The sequence below is a fragment of the Convolutriloba macropyga genome, chromosome 2 (assembly GCF_964194025.1).
Source record: "Convolutriloba macropyga chromosome 2, txConMacr16.3, whole genome shotgun sequence".
Classification (NCBI taxonomy): Eukaryota; Metazoa; Xenacoelomorpha; order Acoela; family Convolutidae; genus Convolutriloba; species Convolutriloba macropyga.
The window spans coordinates 2654148-2681514 of NC_134469.1; the positions used below are offsets into that span (position 1 = coordinate 2654148).

Below are 27367 nucleotides of genomic sequence, written 5' to 3' on the forward strand. Positions count from 1 at the left end.
ATTCAATAAAACTAAGCCCTGATTAACAACCCTTTTCACAGGTACATGGCAATCTTGTTATGAGGGCAAAATTTCCAAATCTATTATACCCAATGTTACAAAATACCCAAAATACGCCCAATATTTTATCTTAACGCTGAAACTACCAGAACGATTGCTTTTTGTAAAATTTTGCTGGTGCGTTTGACCTCCCCGTGTCATGCCTCCCCATATTGAAAGTTTTGTCTGGTTCAAACATAAGAATAGTCGGTTTTTGTCGGTTTTACTTCGTCAAAACCGATCAAATTCCTTACGGATTTTCGTTGTTTTGATCGCTTTTCGTCGCTATTTAATAATAAGAATTTTTGGTTTTTGCCGTTCTAAAACTCTTACAAAAATGACAGTCCTTGTCAGGATTCGAACATATAACCCAGAGATGCCACTACACCACCGCACACTTAGTTTCCGTGTATTTCTTTAGTCTATAAATTAAATTGGGACTAAACTTATCGACAAAAACGACGATAATCGACAATTCTTACATCAAATACCAACAATGCCAACAAAGACTACGATAATCAACAGTTCCTACATAAAAAAAATCACGAAATCGACACAAAAATGGACAAAAATGACCCTTCTTGTGTCAATTTTGTCACATTTTCACGGGTCAGTGGCCCGGGTCAGTGACCCGTTGATATGAAACTATAGTACCCGAATACGTGATTAAATTATCAGCTTAAGTGTGATAAACATGACCTTAACCGGGTGCTATTTTGTAATCGAATTATTGAAAAAGTTCAAAGGGATATATATATATATATATATATATATATATATATATATATATATATATATATAAAGGGTATAATGGCAGTTGATGTATTGGTACATTGGGTAATTTGGCATCGGATCTTTCAACAGTTCTCCATTAGGTTACAAACAGTGGGGGGGGGGGGCAATTGTTGAAAGGGCCTCCCCATCCATGTACTCCCCCGACACAAAAAGAAGCGGCATTGCATTATATAAAAAGTCTGATTGAGAAAAGATTAAGGGGAAAGGGGTTGGAGTGGACAGTGGGGAGATCTGTTTTTGCTCTGTGGTAGCATCTGTTATCTGTCTTGAATGGAAGCTATTGTTTGTATATCAACAATAAATGAGAATTTCCATCATGTATTTCCAACTAAACCTCATGAAAACTATACAATTGTCAGTATTTTTGGCGCCAATTTTATTGTAATATGACTTACCCATGGCTTTCAGAAAAAAAATTTGTTGCAAAAATCTGTTTTTAAGAAAAGCTAGTAAAGGATATGTTCAGGAATAAGTAACGATGTAAATGCTTTTTAATTTAACGTGAACATCCGATAAGATGAACGAGATTTTTTAATTTTCAGCAGGCAACAAACAGTCGAAGTACATCAACAGTCGAACAGTCGAACAAACATCAAGGGAATGTAGAATATCGGAAAAAAACTGATTTTGATTCTTGTTCAACAATTAATTATTTTGGTGTGAAAGCAATGGGAAAATGAGCGATTTTGAATAGAATCCGCGCTTGACGATTTCGTCTTTGACTATTTTTGTAACCTCTGATTTGACCGTGCTATCTCGTAATCCAAGGTAATACAAGGTTAGTATTAGAACCTTCTGGACAATGCACGAGGCGAGCACTTTTGTTTTATTTGAGTTCAAAAACTTCAGTTTTAATTTAACGCAATTGATTTCAGACGCCAAACTCAGTCAAACTGTCTTGTCAGAGAAAGAAATCATTTTTCTAATTGAGTTCTCGAGCTTGATTTCAACCATTGGAATTATCAATCCAGATGGAATGATACGTTAACACTTATGTCTTATAACTTTAGCAGTTATGTCAGTTTTTTTGCTAAAATTTGAGTAGAGGTTCCAAATTGAGTTCATCAATTTTCTAAAGGTTTTCATAAGAAAGTTGGTGTCATCTTATTTTTGATATGTTATAATTGAGGTTCAAGGTGTTATCTTATTTTTTTTTACTCTCAAAAAATCTATCGAACAGCTATCTCATTTGATTTTAATCATAGATATCTCTACAGCTCCTACAAAATTTTTTTTAAAAAACATGACAACAAAAAGCCGACGGTCGCAAAAAATTGTTGGAACAAATTGTCTTTGGTTCAAGACAAATATTCAAGTTAAACTGCTAAACTGCGTCTTATGAACGTTCGAATTTAAGAAATTTTTATGCACTTTTTGTACTTTCATAATTTGCATATGTAATTCAACAATAAGTATTCATAATACAAACTTAGTCTTTTAATCAGCATCATGTTAAACTAATAAATTTTTGCTCATTGTTCGTTCAAAGTTGAACTCTAATTTTGTAGCTATTCATACATTGTACTATTCTTGTCTGGTTTATCAAAAATGGACAAACTTACTTTTCAATCGGTATCTCGTAAAGAATTTTCAGGTGAGATTTGTTTTTCTGTCATGATATTTTTCCGCTTTTGTTGCTTTTTCAAAAATCGATTTGTTTTTCCCACAGCATTTTTTTCTGCTTACAATTCAATAACCTTCCGCTTCCCACCCTCTCAAAGTACTCACCCAAAAAATGAGAAATTATGCTCCTTTTTAACAGAATTACGAAAAACTATAGCTTCGGAGCTTCCTTTTTTGTTTACATAAATCTGAAAAAAAACTTTAACACGCTATTTTATTTCTATTATCAATTTTTGCATATATTGATTGCCGAATCAATTTACTACAAAAAATTCTGAAAACTACATTGACGTGAACAGAACGCGAGCAAACGGCGCAGCATGCATCGTTGTGTGTGTTAAGCCCCGCCTGTTGTTAAGCTATTGAAATTTGTTTCAATTAATCCATCTAGGAAATTCATGGAGCATATTTCCAGCATTAAATTCCAGATAATTTGCGGAACTTGTTCGCATTTGGGAGTTCAAGTCCGCTCCAAGTCAACAAAAGCGTTCATTTTGCATTTAAAACATTCAACTTGCAGAACATTTTGTCTTGAACATTTCAGAAGATTGGCGTATATCTTTAAATGTAACCGCAGAGAAAGTAACGGAACAAGAAATCTGAAAGCTTACGTTTGCTTGAAAAATACAGCAACAAAATATCATTGTCAAAAACTTATGAAAACTATTTCAAGAGAAATGTTTAAATCCGAAAGTGATTTCCACAGGTCACCCGCCGAATAATTTGTATCACATGTTGCTTTGTAGTCATCAAGACGGTCATAGAATTCCAAAAAACCCTATGCAGGTTACAAAAGGAACAGGAGTAGTAAGATAATCTGCCATATGCTTGTAAGGGGGGGTTCGGACCCCCCCCCCCCCCTACAAGATTTTACCACCGAAAAACTGATTTTCTCTTTCTGAAATAAAGTTTTTTGGCTATGTTTCGCCAGCCTGTGAGAAGTTCTTGGGTTTAGCAGTCTGGCGAAACTTATCCAAAAAACTTTATTTCACAAAGAGAAAATCAGTTTTTCGGTGGTAAAAAGTCTTGTAGGGTGTGGGGTCCAAACCCCCGCCCCAACAAGCAAATGGCAGATTTCCGCTGTTACAATGTTCGCTGTATATAGAATTAGGTGTTACTTAAGTTCTAGACTCTCACTCAATGTGTTTGGTGAAAACTTAAAAAATCCAATATAAGACAACAGAAGCCAAAAAATTTCAAAAATTACAAATTTTTTTTCGAAAATTTTTCAAAGTTTTTTTTTAAGTCCGAAAATGGTCTGAAATGCATTTTGCGCTATGAAAGAGCACTGAAAAGTTATTTTTTTGTTGACTTCATTTTTTTCACTCGTGCAGTATGGGGGTCAAAACACAAAATTTTCAAAAAATTCTCCGAAAATTTTTCCAAATTTTTCGAACTCCTAAAATGGTCTGAAATGGATTTTGCGCTATGAAAGAGCACCCATAAGTAATTTTTGTGGACTTCATTTTGTTCAGCCAAGTAGGACCGGAACAACTCAATTTCTGAAATAGTCTGAAATAAGTCAAAGAGCAGTCAGAAGCAATTTTTGCTGACAATACTTTTGCAAATGTACAGTATGATGTGGAAAGCTTGTCTTTATTTTTTTTATATACAATTGTAACTATGTATGTTTCTATCTAAACAAGTACGTATGTTTGCTTGCATGTGTTCAAAAAAGTAATTTTTATCTCCGGATGAATATATGAAAGAAATGAAAGAATGAAATTTTTAAGTATAAAATCATGCGTATTCATGTATATAATTCTGAAAGTGTATGTTTGTTTATAGGTAAATATAACTGTGCTTAAGATTAGTAATATGTTTGTATGAGTATAAGCTGAAATTTATGTTTGAGTGTAGAAATTGTAAATGTGTGTACATGTCAAGACGTTCTTGGTTTTATGTGTGTATGTTTTTTCTATATGTTTACAGTGGAATGTATGTATATATGTCTGAATGTGTTCATGTATTTATGTATTTATATGCTTGCAAGTCAGACGAGAGAGAGAGAGAGAGAGAGAGATATATAAGACCCTGGAGGGCAATGTATTTACCTAGAAGAATGTTGTTACTTATCTCCACCATCCAATAATATTATATCTTGCAAACAGATTTTGACCTTCAGCGTTGATAAACTCTGTCCTTCAAACATTGGCAAGCAAAATGTCACAACCGAAGATGACAACAATTTTTTGATGTTCTGAGCCTGATTAGTTAAAAATTGAATTTTCTGCACCTATCTATCTACCATATTAAAAACTATCAAGATTTTTTTACAGAAAAAAAATAAGTTCATGCTCTTTGTTTTTTAATCCTTGGCAAGAAAATGATAAAGTGGTGCAACACAGAAGACAAAAATAACTTTTTGATGTTCTGAGCATGCTTTTTTGAAAAGAGATTTCTCTACACTTATTCAGCTACCCGTCTAGGAGAGAGCAAGATTATTTTTCAGGAAAATTTTATAGGAGATGAATTGTTGAGAGATAAACAATAAATTGAGCTAAGTAAATAGAATTAATTCTGTAAAAAATCGAAAATGTTGGTGGGAAAACTATGATATGCAGGAGCAGCTGAACTTTTTAGTTAAATAAAGTAGAATGATAGGAATTCATCAGGTGTTTGAATCAGACAAAAGGGTAATGATGTACAAGAAGAGTAGTTTGCACTGGAACAGTAAAAAACGATAAAAAAAATTTTAAGAAGTTCATTAGTCACCTTATCATTTAAGCAACAACAATCAAAAACTATGGATCCGTGGGTGGTTGCTAGAAACAGCTTCAAAAATGTATAGGTCTTGTTTGCGTATTGGTAATAGCAATAAAGGATATTGCGTGCTGGGACTGAAATATTAAACAATAGCGTAACGCATCTTCAGCAAATGCTTCCGATAAATTCAACTATTGAACACTGCAAGTAGGGAAGGTACGACAGCACCTCAAGCAACCAGAAATCAAAAACGTTCATAATAGTGTCTTCTTGGATCAAATTTACTGCGTTCAGTAACCCTGTGTTAAAACTTTGGATTACTTATTGTTCTGTCAAAGTTTTAAAATGAGATTACCGTAACGGTATTTCAAATTTACTGCGTTCAGTAACCCTGTGTTAAAACTTTGGATTACTTATTGTTCTGTCCAAGTTTTAAAATGAGATTACCGTAACGCTATTTCATAGAGCTTCGGAAGGAGGTAAATCCAAAGGAATCTAAAATAAAAAGGAGCAGAGTCTTTATAACATATAATTGGGCTAAGCAGTCTGGCGAACAAATTGGAATTTAACACAACACTACTGCTACCTACTACTGCTACTGCCTACTACTACCTGCAACTACTATCTACAATTAGTACCTACTACTACTGCTACATACTATTACTACCTACAACTTCTACTAGATACTATTACTAAATACTACAACAACTTATTGGTTCTGATTTACACTATTACCTACTACTACTTCCTTTTAATATCTTCAAATATTACCTATTATTTACTAACTATCTACAACAATGTGTTTCTGTTTTTCTAAAAAAATGAAAACAATTCTTATCTCTAGAGACTCCTTGAGCATAACCAACAGAAGCTTTTATCTATCTCAAAGTAATATGAACTGACTTACACAGACCGATAGAATTTATCCGCCAATATTTTCAACAAATCATTAAGTGTTTGAAGGTTTTTCAAAGATATAAAAAATGCTGAAACTTTGTCGTATACATTAACTCAGTAATTTTCAGCTCAAATTTAATTTGTTAATTAACAATTAAAAAGTCTATGCTATGATATATCAGGTTGATATTTAATTAATTAAATCAATGTAGGGTTTTACTGTTTAGCGAAGCAGTCTAATTTTTAGAATTTCAAATAAGTTTTTTTGCTATGTTCTTTTTTTGAAGTGCAAATTTTGTACATTTTTTTCATTTATGAGGGATCAGTCATAAACTTAAGTTTTTTGTTCAAATGCTGTTTTTTTGTTTATTCAATGTTTGATGTCTGATTCCATCTGCAATTAATTGATAGATATGAAACGCAAACTTTTTAAAATTTCTAATATGAAGGATTGTATAGCGTAAACATTGACTGGTTCACAATGGCGTTGCACTATGTCTATTTATAATATCAACTTTATAGGAACATGCTTGCTTCAAAAACTCCATACTGTGTACCTTAATGGAATCAAAAAATTTAAAACGTACTTACATTATCCAAAAAAGTGAGGTTTTACACTGTATAGTTGTTTTCGTGTGTTTATTCAGAGTCACCTGTTGTTTCAGTTGTCAGGTAATACACAATTTTATCTGAATCCTTACGTTTCAAAATTTCTATAGACTTAAAACTGCTGGGATAGATTGCCAGAAGGACATGTGTTAGTTGAATTTCATTTTAACCTTAGCTTCGGCTCAGGATGTGTTCACCGCTAAGACTGTAATTGTGGACTTGTTATTAATTAAAAGTTTAGCGCTATTTGATTTTACAATTTTTGTTATTTTAACTTCTTCCTAATTTTATTGAATTACATTTGGTCATTGTTTATCTGAAGAAAAGTAAAAATAAATCAACCTCATGAAACGTTTCTCAACAAAATTAAGTGAAACAGTCTTGTTGGATTTGAGAGCTCAAACGAAAACCTTAAATTTAGGTGTTTAGGTGAACAAATTTTGTTTTTTTTTAACGTCTGCTTACACTCATTGGGCACCAAATGCTTCCAGAGAAGTACTTTTCGTTGAAAATGAAACAAAATTCGTCTTTATTAGTGTTCAAAACTCAACAACCGCAGACGGTATGGCTTTGGATAAGCAAGTATAATAAAATTGTGAAACTTGGCTGATCACTTTACCTAAAAGCTGAACCATTGAGTTCGAATTCGAGTTTGTGATCTAAAAAAAGTATTCAAGGACAATTGAATTTTTTTTTTAAAAAAAAAAGACTTCTTTTTTAGTATTCAAAACTCAACAATCGGAGGCGGTATGGATTTCGATAAGCAAGTGTAATAAAATGGTGATGTCTGGTCAATGGCTCTACATAAAAATGGAAGTTTTGAGTTTGTGTCTGAATTTGTGATCTAAAAACACTATTCAAGGATAATTGATTTTGAAAAAAGACTTTTTTAGTACTTAAAAACACAAAATAATCGGTGACCGTGTAACTTGGAATTACCAAATATAATTAAATGTGATAGTTTGGCCTATCGCTCTATTTAAAAGTCAAATATTGAGTTTGAGTTTGAGTTTGTGATCTAAAAATAGTATTCAAGGGATAATTACGTCATAATAGTTGAGTTGTGTTATAAAGTGGCGAAAGAAAAACAATTGAAACACGTTCTCACATTCTATTTAAACTACAGCTATATATGTGTCAAAAAAAGCGAAGGAGACCTTCTGGTTTTACTAAGCTTTTTGATATAGCTTACTATATTATATAGACTATATTCACTTGGTCTATAATGTAATCTTTACTGCACGAGTTCTACAAGCATTCCTGAAGACTATAATTTTGCTTATTTTTGGAGAAAAGAACAGAAAAAAAGCTTGATTTTCCGAAATTACAAGTGTTGACAAATTTTACCCGTAACTCTTGAAAAGAGCGGTCAGTGCAACCTCTTAAATGATTAATTTTCTCTGAAGAATGTTCGGCTAATGAACTTTAAATATTGCTAAATAAATAATATGGAAATATTTTAAGTCATGACCACATTAGGTAACAGTTCACACAACTAACTGTGATTTTTTGCTACCATAAAAACCGTCAACACAGACACTAGAATTCAGATTAGGCGCTTTGATGCCACCGTCAAACTGACAAGTACATTTCTACATCCTTTTGGTCAATTTGGAAAAGGTTCCATTGTTAAAACACTGTTATCCATAGTACATTAAGTTCAAAGTTTAAAGTATTCAAAATTTTTGGAAACTAGTGTTTTACTTTTCTGTGCGTTAATAAGTATTCTTGGCTTTGTGTACCTTGTTTTGATGGTATCTTTCCGAAAGGGTTTTTAGGTTTTCAAACGTTTGTTTGTTATGGATCCTATGAAGAGTCGATTTGAGTTCTTTCAACTGAGTCAAAGACAAAAAACACCTGTCAGAAAACAAATCCTGATTATAGAGGCAATTAGGCTAATTTGATTTCCAGGTTTTTTAATGCAGTATTTTAATTTTTTCTGAGCTTAAACAATGTGCGAAATATGTAAAACTGTCTCTTAGAAAAAAGTCCCGGGTGGAATTTTACTACTATGTGTTTTGCTAAATGCCACTATTGTCAAAAAAAAACATTGTAATTTAACATCACTTCTATCTTCATGAAAGTTTGTATCCCTTATAACAATAAATGGTAGAATCATTATGTACAAGAAAAGTTTTGTTTCACGAGTAATCATATAGCAAAACCTTAATCTTCAATAAAGCTTTACTGATCTGCAATTTACGCTATGAATCACCAATCTCACAGGTAGTATGAAAACATTTTTTTTGTGGTGTTCAAAAAAGGAAACTCCGAACGGAACTGTAAAATTAACAGAGATAAGAAAAAAAACGTATTCTTATTTGAAAAACTTAAGATAAAACAATGCCTAGCTGACATAAAAAAGATTTAGAATATGCAAAACAAAACTTTATTAGACTTCCTTCTCAAACAAATGTTTATGAACATGCTGATTTTTCATTACTAATTTAACAAATTTGTAATTTTAGAACCTCAATGGTTTGCCTGGAGGAGACTCATAAGAGAACGGGCAAGTATTCACTTCTTGTATTTATTGGAAACGTCGTTCTGATACGTTAAATGCTTACTATTCCTAATACCATAGATTTATGGATTAACAAAGTTTTGCGTCCGCATTAATGAATACTTAGGTTTTAAAAATTTATGAATTACTTAAATAACATAGTGAAATACTTCATATTGACACATAGCTTTAAAAGCTACTGAGTGAATTCTGTGAAAAACCAAATGTCCATGACACCCACAAGTTGTTGCACATGTATACGGAAAACACTAGTGCATACTTACGTCTATGGTTCAGATTGAGCCTTTCAGCAAAGCATGTTCTACTAACAGAAAACGTGAGCATAGGGTTTCTTGTCGTTCCTCAAAATAAACCACGTCATACTTAAGCGAAATCAATACTATTGTACAAATAACTTGATACTAAACGTACGACTTAGAACCAGTTATTATATAATCTAGAAGCAATTGTAATCAGGAAAGTCAGACAATAAGGCCAATAGGTGAATTTAAATAAATTTGATTTGTCCCGTTTATTCAATTGCTTTATTTAAGTTAACGTTATTTTGCTTAACTGGAGCAAACTGTGGGTCGAATTGTATTCCAATAATAAACATTTGCCAGCCTATGTACTCGCTCTTTTTTTATCTCAACGTTTGCTGCAACACAGTAGAATACATGGATTTACATCTTCTTGATCAAAGACAAGAGAATACTTAAGGAAACTAAAAAAAGTGCTTTTAGCCGAAAATTTTATGCAAGAATGTTTGCAGAGCAGACTGAAGTTCCCATACGCACAGTGCACTTCTTCTGCTTTGTGCGTAGCAATCAGATCAAAACCTTAAAATGTCAATGTCTGATTTACTAAGGAGAAATTTCCATCCATTTTACAAATGAAAACGAATAAGAATTAGTCTAACAGGTTTAACAATTGAGGCCTCTTCGAAATGTTATAGGTAATCATTGGAAACTATTTGGCTAATTAGGCTAATAGAACGAATGCTGACATCCCAGCCAACAGTTTGAATTTACTTTTAACTTAATGACTTGCTTCTGAAAACAGCATTTTAAAGTTTTCGTTCTTGACTTGTAATCCATTCAGTTAGCGTATGCCAAAACCCAAACTCAACTGCCGGTTTATAATTTATAATGTATCAAATCCTAACGCAGTTTGAGGGCTCATTTTAGCGCACAATTGTCTATCAAACTCGATATGAAAACAATATTGCCTTCATACAACAAAAGAAGGACAGTTCGATTTCAAGCTGGATTACTTTCGATCAATGCCTCATACCCAAAAAGTTTATTGACTTTGTTATTACATTATCTAATATAACCGAAAAAGAAGATTTTATCAACAATTCAACCCCTTCGGAAAGTGAAGTAACTTCTCAGCATATACCTAATCCTTTGACTTCTGAGATAGGATCACTTCCCATGGACATCAAGAGTATTTTGCGCAGTTACTATTTCGAAAGTATGCCCCTCTTCAGGAGCCATGAAGAATACTTCTCTGCTTTAGAAGATTTTGAAAATCTGTGGAAAAAGCTCGAATCATGCAGAATTGAGGCCAAAATAACCACTATTCACGATAAAAGTGATCAAACTACATCTTGCACATCCGATGACGACAGAAAGACTGTGATATCTTCCATATTAGAACGATTCCCTAGTCTTCTTGAAGAAAACTCAAAATTGAAGAAAACTTCCAGAAACTTAGCACTGAGCCATCGTCTAACAATGCTCTACAAAAGAGGAACGATTTTCGTGTTGTTCAAGGATGTGTACTTCACAATGGAAACTTTCGATAAAGAATGAGATTCGCTGAAAATGTGAGGTGTTCATGCAACAATAACAACTAGAACTAAAAAATTCTTGTTGACTAAAGCTTATGAACTAGACGTTGGTTTCCAGTATTGAATTTTTTCCATTTATAACCTGTTATTTTGAAATACTCTGCATTATTAAACTGCATTGTGTATGCTTATTATCCAAATTTTGATACTTACAAAACCACTCTTTTAAACTACAGTTGGTCGATTCAACATTATCAACGTCAGAGAAACAAGAAACAGTATTCGGCCTGTCCAAAAGGGTAGAAAGTCAGAAATTTGTTGTAAAGTGGGATCACCAAACCGTAGATTATGGCTTTGATAAGGTTGAAACGGATACGTGAAAGAGAGCCGAAGTGATAAAGAGACGACGTTAGAAAGCGCCGAAACTTGTTTTTGTTTAAAGAGATCCGAAATCAGAATTTTGCCGTTAATTACCCTAAATTGTTAGTTGATTACTAAGAAAAGTACCTGAGTGGGTTAATTGGTCTCATGTTCGGTTCTGATAGTTTCATATCAGGTTCCAAGAGCCGCTGAGGCATGGCCATGGTCTGCGATGGTTTCAAGATAATTTTTTTAATTCGGTTTCAGTGTCTTATACTAGAAGATACCAAAATTTCATTACTCAAATACTCGCTTATGATTGGTGAAAAATTTAGTAGTCTCATTTGAGAAGCCAATTTAATAGGCCACAAAATTTATCTTAAATTATCATCTCATAATTTAAGTCACCGATTAAAACAAAAATGCAACCTGACCACTTAATTTTTTATGAATAAAAATGACTATATTGTGGGAAGTTCAGTCTGCTCTGCAAAATTCTTGCCTAATACTTTCGGCCAAAGGCACTTTTATTAGTTTGCTTAAGTATTCTCTTGTCTGTGATCAAGAAGGCAAAAATACATGTATTCTACTGTGTTGCAGCAAACGTTGAGATAAAAATAGAGCGAGTACATAGGCTTGCAAATGTTTATTATGGAAAACCATTCGACCCACAGAGTGCTCCAGTTAAGCAAAATAACGTTAACTTAAATAAAGCAATTGAATAAACGGGACAAATCAAATTCATTTAAATTCACCTATTGGCCTTATTGTTCGACTTTACCGGTTACAATTGCTTCTAGATTATATAATAACTGGTTCAAAGTCGTACGTTTAGTATCAAGTTATTTGTACAATAGTATTGATTTCGCTTAAGTATGAGGTGGTTTATTTTGAGGAACGATAAGAAACCCTCTGCTCACGTTTTCCTTTAGTAGATTACAAACAGGTTTTGCTCAAGGGCTCAATCTGAACCATAGACGTAAGTATGCACTAGTGTATAAATGTGCAACAACTTGTGGATGTCATGGAACATTTGGTTTTTCACAGAATGTGTCAATATGAAGTATTTCAGTATGTTATTTAAGTAATTCATAAATTTTTAAAACCTAAGTATTTACTAATGCGGACGCAAAACCTTGTTAATCCATAAAGCTATGGTATCAGGAATAGTACGCATTTAACGTATCAGAACGAAATTTCCAATAAATGCAAGAAATGAATACTTGTCCGTTCTCTTATGTGTGTCCTCCAGGCAAACCATTGAGGTTCTAAAATTACAAATTTGTTAAATTAGTAATGAAAAATCAGCATTTTCATAAACATTTGTTTGAGAAGGAAGTCTAATAAAGTTTTGTTTTGCATAATCTAAATCTTTTTTTGTCAGCTAGGCATTGTTTTATTTTAAGTCTTTCAAATCAAAATACCTTTCTTTCCTTACCTTTGTTGATTTTACAGTTCCGTTAGTGGTTTCCTTTTTTGAGCGCCACAAAAAAATGTTTTCATACTATCTGTGAGATCGCTGATTCATATTGTTAATTGCAGATCAGTAAAGCTTTATTGAAGGTTTTGCTATATGATTACTCGTGAAAAAAAACTTTTTCTTGTACATAATGATTCTACCATTTATTGCTATAAAGGATACAAACTTTCATGAAGATAGAAGTCATGTTAGGTTACAATGGTTTTTATTGACAATAGTGGCATTTAGCAAAACACATAGTAGTAAAATTCCACCCGGGACTTTTTTCTAAGAGACAGTTTTACATATTTCGCACATTGTTTAAGCTCAGAAAAAATTAAAATACTGCATTAAAAAACCTGGAAATCAAATTAGCCTAATTGCCTCTATAATCAGGATTTGTTTTCTGACAGTTGTTTTTTTTGTCTTTGACTCAGTTGAAAGAGCTCAAATCGACTCTTCATAGGATCCATAACAAACAAACGTTTGAAAACCTAAAAACTCTTTTGGAAAGATACCATCAAAACAAGGTACACAAAGCCAAGAATACTTATTAACGCACAGAAAAGTAAAACACTAGTTTCCAAAAATTTTGAATACTTTAAACTTTGAACTTAATGTACTATGAATAGCAGTGTTTTAACAATGGAGCCTTTTCCAAATTGACCAAAAGGATGTAGAATTGTACTTGTCAGTTTGACGATGGCATCAAAGCACATAATCTGATTTCTAGTGTCTGTGTTGACGGTTTTTATGGTAGCAAAAAATCATCTTTACTTGTGTGAACTGTTACCTAATGTGGTCATGACTTAAAATATCTCCATATTAGTTATTTTGCAATATTTAAAAATCATGAGCCGAACATTCTTCAGAGAAAATTAATCATTTAAGAAGTTTCACTGAGCGCTCTTTTCAAGAGTTACGGGTAAAATTTGTCAACACTTGTAATTTCGGAAAATCAAGCTTTTTTTCTGTTCTTTTCTCCAAAAATAAGCAAAATTATAGTCTTCAGGAATGCTTGTAGAACTCGTGCAGTAAAGATTACATAATAGACCAAGTGAATATAGTCTATATAATATAGTAAGCTATATCAAAAAGCTTAGTAAAACCAGAAGGTCTCCTTCGCTTTTTTTGACACATATATAGCTGTAGTTTAAATAGAATGTGAGAACGTGTTTCAATTGTTTTTCTTTCGCAACTTTATAACACAACTCAACTATTATGACGTAATTATCCCTTGAATACTATTTTTAGATCACAAACTCAAACTCAAACTCAATCTTTCACTTTTAAATAGAGCGATAGGCCAAACTATCACATTTAATTATATTTGGTAATTCCAAGTTACACGGTTACCGATTATTTTGTGTTTTTAAGTACTAAAAAAGTCTTTTTTCAAAATCAATTATCCTTGAATAGTGTTTATAGATCACAAATTCAGACACAAACTCAAAACTTCCATTTTTATGTAGAGCCATTGACCAGACATCACCATTTTATTACGCTTGCTTATCGAAATCCATACCGCCTCCGATTGTTGAGTTTTGAATACTAAAAAAGAAGTTTTTTTTAAAAAAAAAATTCATTTATCCTTGAATACTATTTTTAGATCACAAACTCGAATTCGAACTCAATGGTTGAGCTTTTAGGTAAAGTGATCAGCCAAGTTTCACAATTTTATTATACTTGCTTATCCAAAGCCATACTGTCTCCGGTTGTTGAGTTTTGAACACTAATAAAGACGAATTTTGTTTCATATTCAACGAAAAGTACTTCTCTAGAAGCATTTGGTGCCCAATGAGTGTAAGCAGACGTTAAAAAAAAACAAAATTTGTTCACCTAAACACCTAAATTTAAGGTTTTCGTTTGAGCTCTCAAATCCAACAAGACTGTTTCACTTAATTTTGTTGAGAAATGTTTCATGAGGTTGATTTATTTTTACTTTTCTTCAGATAAACATTGACCAAATGTAATTCAATAAAATTAGGAAGAAGTTAATATAACAAAAATTGTAAAATCATTTAGCGCTAAACTTTTAATTAATAACAAGTTCACAATTACAGTCTTAGCGGTGAACACATCCTGAGCCGAAGCTAAGGTTAATATGAAACTCAACTAACACATGTCCTTCTGGCAATCTATCCCAGCAGTTTTCAGTCTATAGAAATTTTGAAACGTAAGGATTCAGATAAAATTGTGTATTACCTGACAACTGAAACAACAGGTGACTCTGAATAAACACACAAAAACAACTATACAGCGTAAAACCTCAGTTTTTTGGATAATGTAGGTACGTTGTAAAATTTTTGATTCCATTAAAGTACACACTATGGAGTTTTTGAAGCAAGCATGCTTCTATAAAGTTGATATTATAGATAGACATAGTGTAACGCCATTGTGAACCAATCGATGTTTACGCTATACAATCCTTCATATTAGAAATTTTAAAAAGTTTGCGTTTCATGTCTATCAATTAATTGCAAATGGAATCAGACATCATACATTGAATAAACAAAAAAACAGCACTTGAACAAAAGACTTAAGTTTATGACTGATCCCGCATAAGTGAAAAAAGTGTACAAAATTTGCACTTCAAAAAAAGAACATAGCAAAAAATTTATTTGAAATTCTAAAAATTAGACTGGTTCGCTAAACAGTAAAACCCTACATTGGTTTAATTAATTAAATATCAACCTGATATATCCTACCATAGATTTTTTTAATTGTTAATTAACAAAATAAATTGAGCTGAAAATTACTGAGTTAATGTATACGACAAAACTTCAGCATTTTTTATATCTTTGAAAAAACTTCAAACACTTAATGATTTGTTTGAATATATTGGCAGATAAATTCTATCGGTCTGTGTAAGTCAGTTCATATTACTTTGAGATAGATAAAAGCTTCTGTTGGTTATGCTCAAGGAGTCTCTAGAGATAAGAATTGTTTTCATTTTTTTAGAAAAACAGAAACACATTGTTGTAGATAGTTAGTAAAAAATAGGTCATATTTGAAGGTATTAAAAGGAAGTAGTAGTAGGTTTTAGTATAACTTAGAACCAATATGTAGTTGTAGTAGTTAGTAATAGTATCCAGTAGAAGTTGTAGGTAGTAATAGTATGTAGCAGTAGTAGTGGGTACTAATTGTAGATAGTAGTTGTAGTTAGTAGTAGTAGGCAGTAGCAGTAGTAGGTAGCAGTAGTGTTGTGTTAAATTCCAATATGTTCGCCAGACTGCTTAGCCCAATTATATGTTATAAAGACTCTGCTCCTTTTAATTTTAGATTCCTTTGGATTTACCTCTTTCCGATGCTCTATGAAATATAGTTAGGGCAATCTCACTTTAAAACGTGGACAGAACAATAAGTAATCCAAAGCTTTAACAAAGGGTTACTGAACGCAGTAAATTTGATCCAAGAAGACATTATTATATACGTTTTTGATTTCTGGTTGCTTGAGGTGCTCTCGTACCTTAGTTGCAGTGTTCAATAGTTGAATTTATCGGAAGCATTTGCTGAAGATGCGTTAAGCTATTGTTTAATATTTCAGTCTCAGCACGCAATATCCATTATTGCTATTACCAATACGCAAACAAGACCTATACATTTTTGAAGCTGTTTCTAGCAACCACCCACGGTTCCATAGTTTTTGATTGTTTCTGCTTATATGATAAAGCGACTAATGAACTTCTGAAAATTTTTATCGTTTTTTACAGTTCCAGTGCAAACTACTCTTCTTGTACATCATTACCCTTTTGTCTGATTCAAACACCTGATGAATTCCTATCATTCTACTTTATTTAACTAAAAAGTTCAGCTGCTCCTGCATATCATAGTTTTCCCACCAACATTTTCGATTTTTTACAGAATTAATTCTATTTACTTAGCTCAATTTATTGTTTATCTCTCAACAATTCATCTCCTATAAAATTTTCCTGAAAAATAATCTTGCTCTCTCCTAGACGGGTAGCTGAATAAGTGTAGAGAAATCTCTTTTCAAAAAAGCATGCTCAGAACATCAAAAAGTTATTTTTGTCTTCTGTGTTGCACCACTTTATCATTTTCTTGCCAAGGATTAAAAGACAAAGAGCATGAACTTATTTTTTTTTCTGTAAAAAATCTTGATAGTTTTTAATATGGTAGCTAGATAGGTGCAGAAAACTCAATTTACAACAAATCAGGCTCAGAACATCAGAAAATTGTTGTCGTCTTCGGTTGTGACATTTTGCTTGCCAATGTTTGAAGGACAGACTTTATCAACGCTGAAGGTCAAAATCTGTTTGCAAGATATAATATTATTGGATGGTGGAGATAAGTAACAACATTCTTCTAGGAAAATACATTGCCCTTCAGGGTCTTATCTCTCTCTCTCTCTATCTCGTCTGACTTGCAAGCATATAAATACATAAATACATGAACACATTCAGACATATATACATACATTCCACTGTAAACATATAGAAAAAACATACACACATAAAACCAAGAACGTCTTGACATGTACACACATTTACAATTTCTACACACAAACATAAATTTCAGCTTATACTCATACAAACATATTACTAATCTTAAGCACAGTTATATTTACCTATAAACAAATATACACTTTCAGAATTATATACATGAATACGCATGATTTTATACTTAAAAATTTCATTCTTTCATTTCTTTCATATATTCATCCGGAGATAAAAATTACTTTTTTTGAACACATGCAAGCAAACATACGTACTTGTTTAGATAGAAACATACATAGTTACAATTGTATATAAAAAAAATAAAGACAAGCTTTCCACATCATACTGTACATTTGCAAAAGTATTGTCAGCAGAAATTGCTTCTGACTTTGACTTATTTCAGACTATTTCAGAAATTGAGTTGTTCCGGTCCTACTTGGCTGAACAAAATGAAGTCCACAAAAATCACTTATGGGTGCTCTTTCATAGCGCAAAATCCATTTCAGACCATTTTAGGACTTCGAAAAATTTTGAAAAATTTTCGGAAAATTTTTTGAAATTTTTGTGTTTTGACCCCCATACTGCATGAGTGAAAAAAGTGAAGTCATCAAAAAAATCACTTTTTAGAGCTCTTTCATAGCGCAAAATCCATTTCAAACCATTATAGGACTTTAAAAAACTTTGAAAAATTTTCGAAAAAAATTTTTGAAATTTTTTGGCTTCTGGTGTCTTATATTGGATTTTTTAAGTTTTCACCAAACACATTGAGTGAGAGTCTAGAACTTAAGTAACACCTAATTCTATATACAGCGAACATTGTAACAGCGGAAATCTGCCATTTGCTTGTTGGGGCGGGGGTTCGGACCCCACACCCTACAAGACTTTTTACCACCGAAAAACTGATTTTCTCTTTGTGAATTAAAGTTTTTTGGATAAGTTTCGCCAGACTTCTTAACCCAAGAACTTCTCACAGGCTGGCGAAACATAGCCAAAAAACTTTATTTCAGAAAGAGAAAATCAGTTTTTCGGTGGTAAAAAGTCTTGTAGGGGGGGGTCCGAACACCCCCCCCCCCCCACAAGCATATGGCAGATTATCTTACTACTAACAGGGCAATCAAGGGGAAAATTAAAATATATAGTCAATTTTTCATGAAAAGCTAAGACTAATGCAACATTTAATCAAAATCCAATCAATTTTTTCACGGACCTATTCTGTTTCCCTCCCCCCCTTGCTAGCTTTGTGAGCATAAACTTTCTGTGACCCCAGACGCACGTGCTATTTTCTTACATAGTAACCTGCTACATAACAATCTTGATTTGCAACTGGGGGTCACAAAAACACTGGGGGGGCGAAACAGATTATATCCTTTTTCACTATGTTGGAAGACTTAGCTACTGTATGCTATAATTTGCATGTGAATAGAATGCATCAAGTTAAACCCCACCATGAAACAGTCAGGCAAACCACTGTCCGATCTACTGAAAAGATTGTCAAAGATTTTAACAAAAACAATCGACTATAAATGCCAGCTAAGCAGATTAAAAAAGTGGTTTCTAAAAGAAATGAAAATGCCAACACTGATCACGAATATACTTTCAAAACCAAATAAATCAGACAAATTGTATCAACCCGGGTCGAGACCGAATGGTTAACTTGTAAGATCTTCCAAGTTTCTTGCAAAAGGTGGTTAACTTGTAAGATCTTCCAAGTTTCTTGCAAAAGGTGGTTAACTTGTAAGATTCTGCAAGTTTCTTGCGAGAGATGGTTAACTTATAAGAACTTGCAAGTCGAATGGTTAACTTGTAAGAACTTGCAAGTCGAATGGTTAACTTGTAAGAACTTGCAAGTCGAATGCCTAACTTGTAAGTTTCTTGCAAGTTCGTTCCGGTCGAGCACAGCTTTTATTGATTCATTCAATTTAACATTCAGTCATTAAAGTATTCCATAGAAAATGCGTGAGAGTTAGTGGTTCTGTTTGAAAAATATTTTACAATTTGACCTAAGTAGACAAAATGGTTACATTTTGAATTTTATCAATTCAAGAGAGTTCCTTTTGAAATTCCATTAAAAACTGTATATCCCAATTAGCTTCTTCACTATTGCTTTTTTTTAAACGTTCCCAAAAAATTCACTTTGATTGAACTATCAAACTCATATGTCAGTATTTTCTCAAAATAATTTGGTGGCCCTTTATTTTTATACCATTTTTGATAGTTTTATTCACACTTTTCCAAATTCTATTTTTTCCAAACATCCGTTTACATTCATGTCTTGCGACGTTTTATTTACGGTTTAGTGCGTATGTGTGTGTATGTGTTTGTGCCTGTGTGTGTATGTGTGTGTATGTGCGTGTGTATGTGTGCGTGTATGTGTGTGTGTTTGTGCGCGCCTATATGTGTGTGCGTGGTGTTTGTGTGGTGTGTGGTGTGTGTACGAATGGTTAGTTTGTAAGTAACTTGTAAGTGGAATGGTTAACTTGTAAGAGCCTTGTTAGTCGAATGGTTAACTTGTAAAAACTTTCAAGTCGAATGGTTAACGTTTAAGAACTTGCAAGTTTTTGGAATAAGAACTTGCAAGGCGATGCATCGCCTTGTAAGTTTCTGCCAGAAACTTGCAAGTTCTTACAAGATAACCATTCGGCCTCGACCCGGGAAGATATAGCGAAAGAATTATTACTGAGTTGCTGGATTCAGAATTGTTTAGGATTTAGATTAACTCACGAATCTTTGGGAGCTCAACGAACGATGATTTTTTTTGCATCTTTGATGAAACATGCCCTGGCAATTCCAACCACTTTTCCAACCAAACTTTGCTGCAGAACAACGGTATCCGTTAATAAGCAAGTTTACCCAACCAATGAATGCAGAGCACATTAAGGCAAATTAAGCAATGACCAGCAAAAGTGCGTATACTAATGAAGAGGCAATTCAGTTGCAAATCATTGAAAAGAAGAGTTCTATCCAAAAGTGAGGACACGGAAAGTGTTTTGGAAGCATCATCTATGGAACGAATGTGTGAAAATCGATTAAAAAAATACTCGAGAATTGAACAAAATTAAAGCTCCAGTGAACGTGATCTTTGAATCCAGGGCTCAGAATTCAAACTAAAGAACAAGAAACACAGCGTCACCCAGGCTGATGTCATCGTTCATAATGACTTATGAAAATATCCATTCAGACCACTTTTGCCTATGCAAATAACCAGGCAGACCAAAAATGTCTAGACTTTGCCTCGTTCAAATCTTCGGTGCGTTCATGTGCTCCTTCAAAAATCCTTATGGAAAAACCCGTTCAGCCAAAGATGTGACATGATTCCGACTTTGGCTCATTGGTGTTTAAAGTAAACTCGAGTCTTTATAATAATAATAGTGATAAAACCATTATAACATCAGCAAGAATAACATTACCTCACAAAGATTTTGCTTGGTTTCAAAGATGAACAAAAGCGACAAGAAGGACAAAACACGAATAGGAACCCACGGTTCTCGAAGAAATATAGTTTCGGTGCAAAGAAAACTGTACATTAAAGTCAGCACAGGCAAAAGGAATAGAGAATGCATTGCAAAATGCTGAATGATCAAACAGATTGAATACATTTGACTTAGGGAAAACATCTCACCCTATCCAAGACTAACTGATGTTGAACATCCAACCTTTTGACGTTGGATGACTCCTGCAATAAACCTTTTCTGGTACAATAGACACACTGCTATTTGAAACCTGTAAAAAAAAACTGTGAGCTGAAAATCTTGACTAATGTCATGAGAAACTTTACGACGTTCGAAAAAGAAGAAAAGTGCTGAACAAAAAGAGGAAAAACATAAGCAACAGTTATGGATTGTCCAATATTCTTTTTCAGTTAGTAGAGTGATTCTTTGGCACTTTCATAATTAAAATTTGGAAATGGAACAGAAAGCAATATAGTTGCTTGACCACCTGTTCAAACTTGAAAGCGGATTAAATGGAGATATTACCCATAATTAATGCTTAAAGTTTTCTCAATGCGACTATTTAAATTACTTGTCAACTAAGCAAATCTCTTTTCATAATCAGTCATAACAATAGGAATCAAGTTGAAGAATCTGTTCCAGAGGCAGCTGAGTATGTTGCGTCATAGATTACCGAAACGGTTTAATATTACCTAATTCAAAAAGAGGCTTGCTAGAGAATTAACCCATCTACTGCGAACAAGTCAGGGAACAAATTGTTCGAAGATACAACTAATTATATATGAAGTTCTGAGAATCATTTATTCATGTAGGTTATTTTATCAACAATAACAAGTTTTGTTGAGCGAGCAACAAACGCATCACCCATTATTCTACTCAGAGTAAAAATTTTGAATCAATAATAAATCTCAACACTTTTTTGGATGGCAAACGACAAAAATTTTTTCAGTTGAGGTTTAATTACAATTCTCAATAGATTTGGCGAAAAAAAGATGTTTATGCATTTTTAAAATTTTTGTCCAATTTGAAAAGTCTACGAAAATGGCAATCCAATATAAACAAAATCCAAAAAAAAACTTTTTTGGGACAAAATCAAGTGAAGATTTTATAAATTGGGCCAATTTACACAGAAATTGGATGATGTGACCCGACCCGACCAATTAACGTGCGAGCGAAAGGACAGAGTTTACAAAACAGCTCGGCAATACACAAGACAGTTCAGTCTTGTACTGCCGAAAAGAAAAAATGTCTATACGAAGGATTAAAAAAAAATGGCAAATCGGAAGAAGAGACTACCATTTGATTAGAGCATTCAAGTCCGAGTTGAATCAAAAAGAACATTAAACAACAAATGCAGTCAAAATCAAAAATTTGTTCACCATTTGTCTTCACACCAAGCTATATTACACAATTACTGGTCAATAAACGTTAGACATGACGAGAAACTCAAAATCTAACTCAAACTGGACCTCTCTTAATGTCATTGAAACTGATTTTTTCAGCATTATTTAAGAAATAATCAGCAATTTTGCTGGAAGTTCTTTGTAATTCGTGTCCAATGATTTTCTGTCTCCGTTGCAAAGAACTCGAAAAAGTCACAAACATGTCTCTCTCACACACTCCCTCTTCTCTCTCTCTCTCTCTCTCTCTCTCTCTCTCTCTCTCTCTCTCTCTCTCTCTCTCTCTCTCTCTCTCTCTCTCTCTCTCTCTCTCTCTCTCTCTCTCTCTCTCTCTCTCTCTCTCTCTCTCTCTCTCTAGCATACCGAAAACAAAACCGTCAATTGAAGTTTAAGAAGTTGAGTGGGAATTTGGTAAGGTTTTTAGTCAACTTTGAAAAATCTGTAAAATGGCAGACTAATGAAAAACTTCAACATTTTTACTGTGCAAAAAGCAGCTCAATTTTGAAAATCAGTGACAAGACAAAATTGGTTGGAGCTGAAAAAGAGGACGTAAAATGGTTTACATTGCTATATAAACTGTTAGACAGCATCTGATTCTAAAACATGTTAGATGGAAATTCAATCCATCAGCTGCACCTCAATTCGTTCAGTGTGTCGGCAATTAACTAGAAGAATTGTTTTTGTAGTGTTGAGAATCTGATCAATTATATGGGATGTTTTCTTTACAATGAAATATTTTGTTGAGCAAATAAGCAAAGCGAGGACCTTGAATCGACTCAACTCAAACTCTAGTAACTTAGAAGCATTGAAATAAAAAAATTCCTGCTTCGCAAACATTAAAAATAACAATTTTCAGTAATGTCTGTCGGCATTTTCTAACAGAGTTTGCTGATCGAAGAGTTTTAGACAGTTTGTTGGGATCACCAATAAACATTTGCCAGTGTTGGAAAATTGCTAAAATGGCAATCTACTGGGAGTCAGAGATCAAAAGAAGACAATCTCATTTAGTTGGTCTGAAACAAGAACAGGTAAATATAATTTATTGTCATGTCGCAAAAACCAACAAACAAATTCGCGGCCTGATTCGACCGATGAACATAAGAGCAAGCATCAACAAAAACAAAACAGAACGGAAGCTTACTTTTCTACTGCCAAAAATAAACAGCATTTTTGCTATTGTAAATTTGAGCCGATGCTTGAAATGGTTTTATCAACTGTTTAAAGCTTTCATTTCATAATTGAATAGTACAGACACAGAAGCAAGAAAATAAAAATTATCAGTAAATTCCACCACATTCTGAAAGACTGTATCACTGTTTTTTGTACAAAGTAACTTTACATGTTTTAGTATTCAACAATTTAACAGGAATTGGATCTAGAATTCAAAATTAAACGCGTGCTTCTCCATTATCGACAAATCAGTATTTAGAGTACAGATAATTAAAAAAGCATCTTTTAGCAAAATCTTCATATATTTTGTGCCATGATTTTCTTTTTATCGTTATAAATTACTCGTTTTGACTTCTAGGCTGTTACTAATCAATCTGCGACCCCCAAATCAGCATTGAAAAGAGACGATCTTATGTGTTTTTACCATACCCCACAAATTTTTTCACAAATTTTGGGCAACTGCTTAGGGTCGGTTATAAAAAGAGTCTATGCCCACTTTCAAACTTCGAAATCCACTACAAACAAATCATAAGAAAAAGGATTTCGTTTGTTTGATCTGACACAACAAAGAATAACGATATTGTGTTTGGAGCCACGTTGCGCAGATCACTAATTAATTGTTGGTTCGATTTGATCTCTGAACGAACCAAAAAGACAACAAACTTTATTAAAAAAAAACAGAACTGACTCTTAATGCCGCTATGCCGAAAGGAAGTTATTTTACGAAAAAAACGGACCGGCAGAGTTAAAGCTGAATTTATTAAATGGTTGAAGCCTTCGAAGTCAAGTTAAGTAGTATAGCCACAGTGGCATGAAAAACAAACTATAGCAACATATTAAATCAAAATCTAACAAATTATAAACAATTTTTGAGTAAAATTAGTCACTTCATATTATCATTGATACGTAAACATATAATATGAAGTAAATCTTAAACAATTACTCAAACTCTACCTATTCCAATGTCACCAAATCATTTTTAATCCATAGACTATGAAACAATGAAAGCCATATTTCTGGAGAAAATACACAGTTGATTAGTAATGATTCTACACCTCGGTGTAGAAAAATTCTACTAAAGATTCGTATGATCAATAATTTTTTTTGTATTTTTCAAATAAACTAAACTTTACTGTTCCTTGTTTTTTAGTCGTCTTTAGGTGACTCTAGAGCTCATATTTACTTTGATCCGCGGAAAAGGAATTGAATATGATTTTGTTAATCTTTCTCTCCAAAGAACGAAGTTCCCATGAACGAATCAAATTGTACGAATTTAAAAACAATTTTTTCTATCTGGCTGCACCGAAGTGCAGCATAGAATGAAAATAAGTGTTTTTGAAGCCACATTATTAACCACGCTGACAATTTTTCATCAAACTTCTTAAAACCTCTCTATTCTGAGGGCTCCATTATGAAGGAAGCTCACTAGAGATCTTTAATTAAAAGTTGTTGAAAAGCGGAGTGACTACTCTGAAGAAAAGCAATTTTTTAACTATGAATTGCAATTTTGTTTGTTTTAAAAAAAAAGGCAGCTAAAATTTTGTTGACTGGTTTTTGGAATGGATTGGTCAATTGAAGCAAAGTGAATTGTTGATGACCAGAGCTCAAACATTAGTTATTGGGTCTAATTGAGTACCAAGTAATGCATTTATAACCTACGACAAACCGGCTACTAGATTCACAAGACGGCCAAATTGCGCAAAGATATCTTTAGGACAGTATGTTGCTTGCGCAAAAATGCAACGCTGGCAGTTTTTTCATTTCAATCGAAAACGCGTGGAATAAGAGTCTGAAATTTGAGTCTAGCCAGTCTCAAAAATTAAGAATTAACTGGTCTTTTCTAGAATTGGTCTTTCAAAAATTAATCAATGGTCTGGTCTTGATTTTTTTTTTCAATTTTTACACATTTTCGCTTAATATGGATGTCGTGGATGATGTTAATGTGGGTTTTGTAGTTAATTTGGATAGTTCTTTTTATGATCTCATCGCTAAAGGTACTGAAATGCTTACTAATAGTCAATAATAAAGTGATTCTACCGCCATGAAAAAAATAGCTTCCGCTTCTCATAAAAGGGCGATGAAACCACGCACGCAATTTAAAAAATTAAATTGGTGGGGGGGGGGGGGTATTTTTCCTTGTTATAAAAGTTTGGTTTGGATGTTCTTGCCGTAATTTTCTGTTCCAAAAAACCAACGAAAACCACGAAGACCAACCAAGAAAAATCCAACTCTGATAACTGATTGCTACAATTGAAACCAAAATTGAGCTCCTTTCCACTTGGATTCGTTTCTTTTGATAGGTCGGCATGAGTCTGAAATTGGGAAAAATGGGAAAATGGGAAAATGGTTGCAACTGACTTTTACAACTGTGACTGTGAGTAAAAAATTTCAATTAATGATGGTTTCATTCTACAGGTTGAACAGGGGAATTCTTACCCCTAACCCCAACCCTTAAGGCCTCAAAACATCTGCTACAAAATTACTTGTGCTTTTTGTTCCCAGATCCAAGACCAGAAGTTTCCTCAAAGACAGAGAGACAACGCCTGTTAGCTGAACCCTGTCACGTGAACCCAAAAGACGAGCGCAATCTCTGCAGATCGTGGAAACCTGGAGGGGTAGGTTTGATCCACCCATGTGGGGTGTCCCGTTTTTTCACCCCTATTTATTTAACCCCCTATCATTTAACCCCGATTTATTCATCCCTGTATCATTTAACCCCTCTATCTTTTAACCCCTCTATCATTTCACCCCGATTTTAATCTTTCTATAAAATAAGGACAATTAAATTAGCAATATAATCATTTGGCCATGCCTCGCGGGCCAGGCCATGCCTCAGCGGCCCGTGGGACTTGATATGAAACTATCACAACCGAACGTGGGATTAATTTATCTACTTAATTATGACAAAATATGCCTTTAATGTCGACTCCTAATCAGCGGGATGAAATGAAATAGGGGTTAAATGATAGAGGGGTTAAATGACACGGGTCGATGTTGCAGCAACTAATTTAGACCTCAGCTTATGTACAGACCTCGATTGACCGAAAAGTTGCAAAAAGACAACGCTGGACCCAAACATCCTACAATATAGATGGACTTTGGCCACAAGTTTTTCACGCCAGACGTTATCTCGGCTCAAAATTTGGGCCAAAGATATTACTAAGGATATTTTTGCTACCCCCCCCCTCCCCTACACCAGTAAAATTTATCTTGCACACCTCCCTCCCATTATTTATTTATAAATTCATAAAGATATTGTTTCAATGTAATGGTAAAATGGCTGACAAAAAATCAACAAACCAAGACATACAGACCAAATAAAAGAATCAAGCATGAGTAAGAGTAGTCCACCATTTTTACAATGCATTAACACACAAAACTGGAAGCCAGCCAGAAAAAGAAAAAAAATTGCTCCAAAATACGGAAACCAGAGATTCTATAATGCCTTCATCCAGTCAGGTTTTTCTTCAGCTCTCCAAAGTTATTGGGCTTCTGGTAATAATTGCGTATAATATAGTCAGTCCCATAAAGTTGCGACGCTATCGAACGTTTCAAAGGTCAAAGTTCAAATTTAAAACATGCAGACATTAGCACTTTGATGTTCATTTGCATGTCAGGAGTTTTTCGAACTTTCGCTTGCGTTGCAGCTTTATGGGACTGACTATACCGTCTTAATTTGTTCAGAAGTGGGCGAGGACAGAGTCGGGTGCGGAGTACTCGTTCGGATACAGAGAGAAAAACAAAGACCAGGATGTAAACAGTGCACAGGTATTGGCCAATATGCCCATGTTCAAATACCAGTCAGGACCTCATCAATACTGGGAAGTGGAGAGACCATGAGATACATGCGGCAAAACATAACAACTTATAAACGAAACAACTTCATTATTATGTGCCACAAATTGAGAATTGCGGATCTATTCTGTTGACACTCCTAGAGACCCCTCTTACGACCGTCGCTATACGAACTACATAGAAGCAACTAATTGTGCGTAACTGTGGGTATCATAAACGACAAATGAGGTTTGGTGGCGTGGAAAAGAATAGAATCGCAAATGAATTTTAACTGCCAAAACTTCTAATAAATAAAAGTTTTTTTCGATCA

The 27367-nt window shown here is 33.6% G+C and overlaps 2 protein-coding genes across 3 annotated transcripts in view; both read left to right on the forward strand.

Annotated features, from left to right (window-relative positions):
- LOC142335564 (uncharacterized) overlaps positions 1 to 1440 on the forward strand; it is a 172451-nt gene extending 171011 nt beyond the window's left edge. Inside the window, exon 23 of the mRNA XM_075384102.1 lies at positions 1377 to 1440. Within this exon, the coding sequence (XP_075240217.1) occupies positions 1377 to 1440 (64 nt within the window). The remainder of the gene's footprint in view (positions 1 to 1376) is intronic.
- Positions 1441 to 2279: 839 nt separating this feature from the next.
- LOC142335059 (uncharacterized) lies at positions 2280 to 27367 on the forward strand. Of its 2 annotated transcripts, none has more exons than XM_075383389.1 (3): positions 2280 to 2428; positions 25765 to 25877; positions 26947 to 27367. In XM_075383389.1, exons 1-3 carry the CDS (start codon positions 2383 to 2385, stop codon positions 27100 to 27102), a joined length of 315 nt encoding a protein of 104 aa, XP_075239504.1. In that variant the 5' UTR covers positions 2280 to 2382; the 3' UTR covers positions 27103 to 27367. The 2 variants fall into 2 exon arrangements, with proteins under 2 accessions (XP_075239504.1, XP_075239503.1); XM_075383388.1 differs by lacking the exon at positions 2280 to 2428 and adding an exon at positions 25136 to 25256.

Bases quoted from the DNA above. Each gene is read 5' to 3' on its own strand.
- LOC142335059 (XM_075383388.1), top strand. From the start codon at position 25,181: ATGGATGTCGTGGATGATGTTAATGTGGGTTTTGTAGTTAATTTGGAT. The intron at 25,257-25,764 runs GTACTGAAATGC...TTTTGTTCCCAG, and splicing joins TTATGATCTCATCGCTAAAG to ATCCAAGACCAGAAGTTTCC. The intron at 25,878-26,946 runs GTAGGTTTGATC...TAATTTGTTCAG, and splicing joins GATCGTGGAAACCTGGAGGG to AAGTGGGCGAGGACAGAGTC.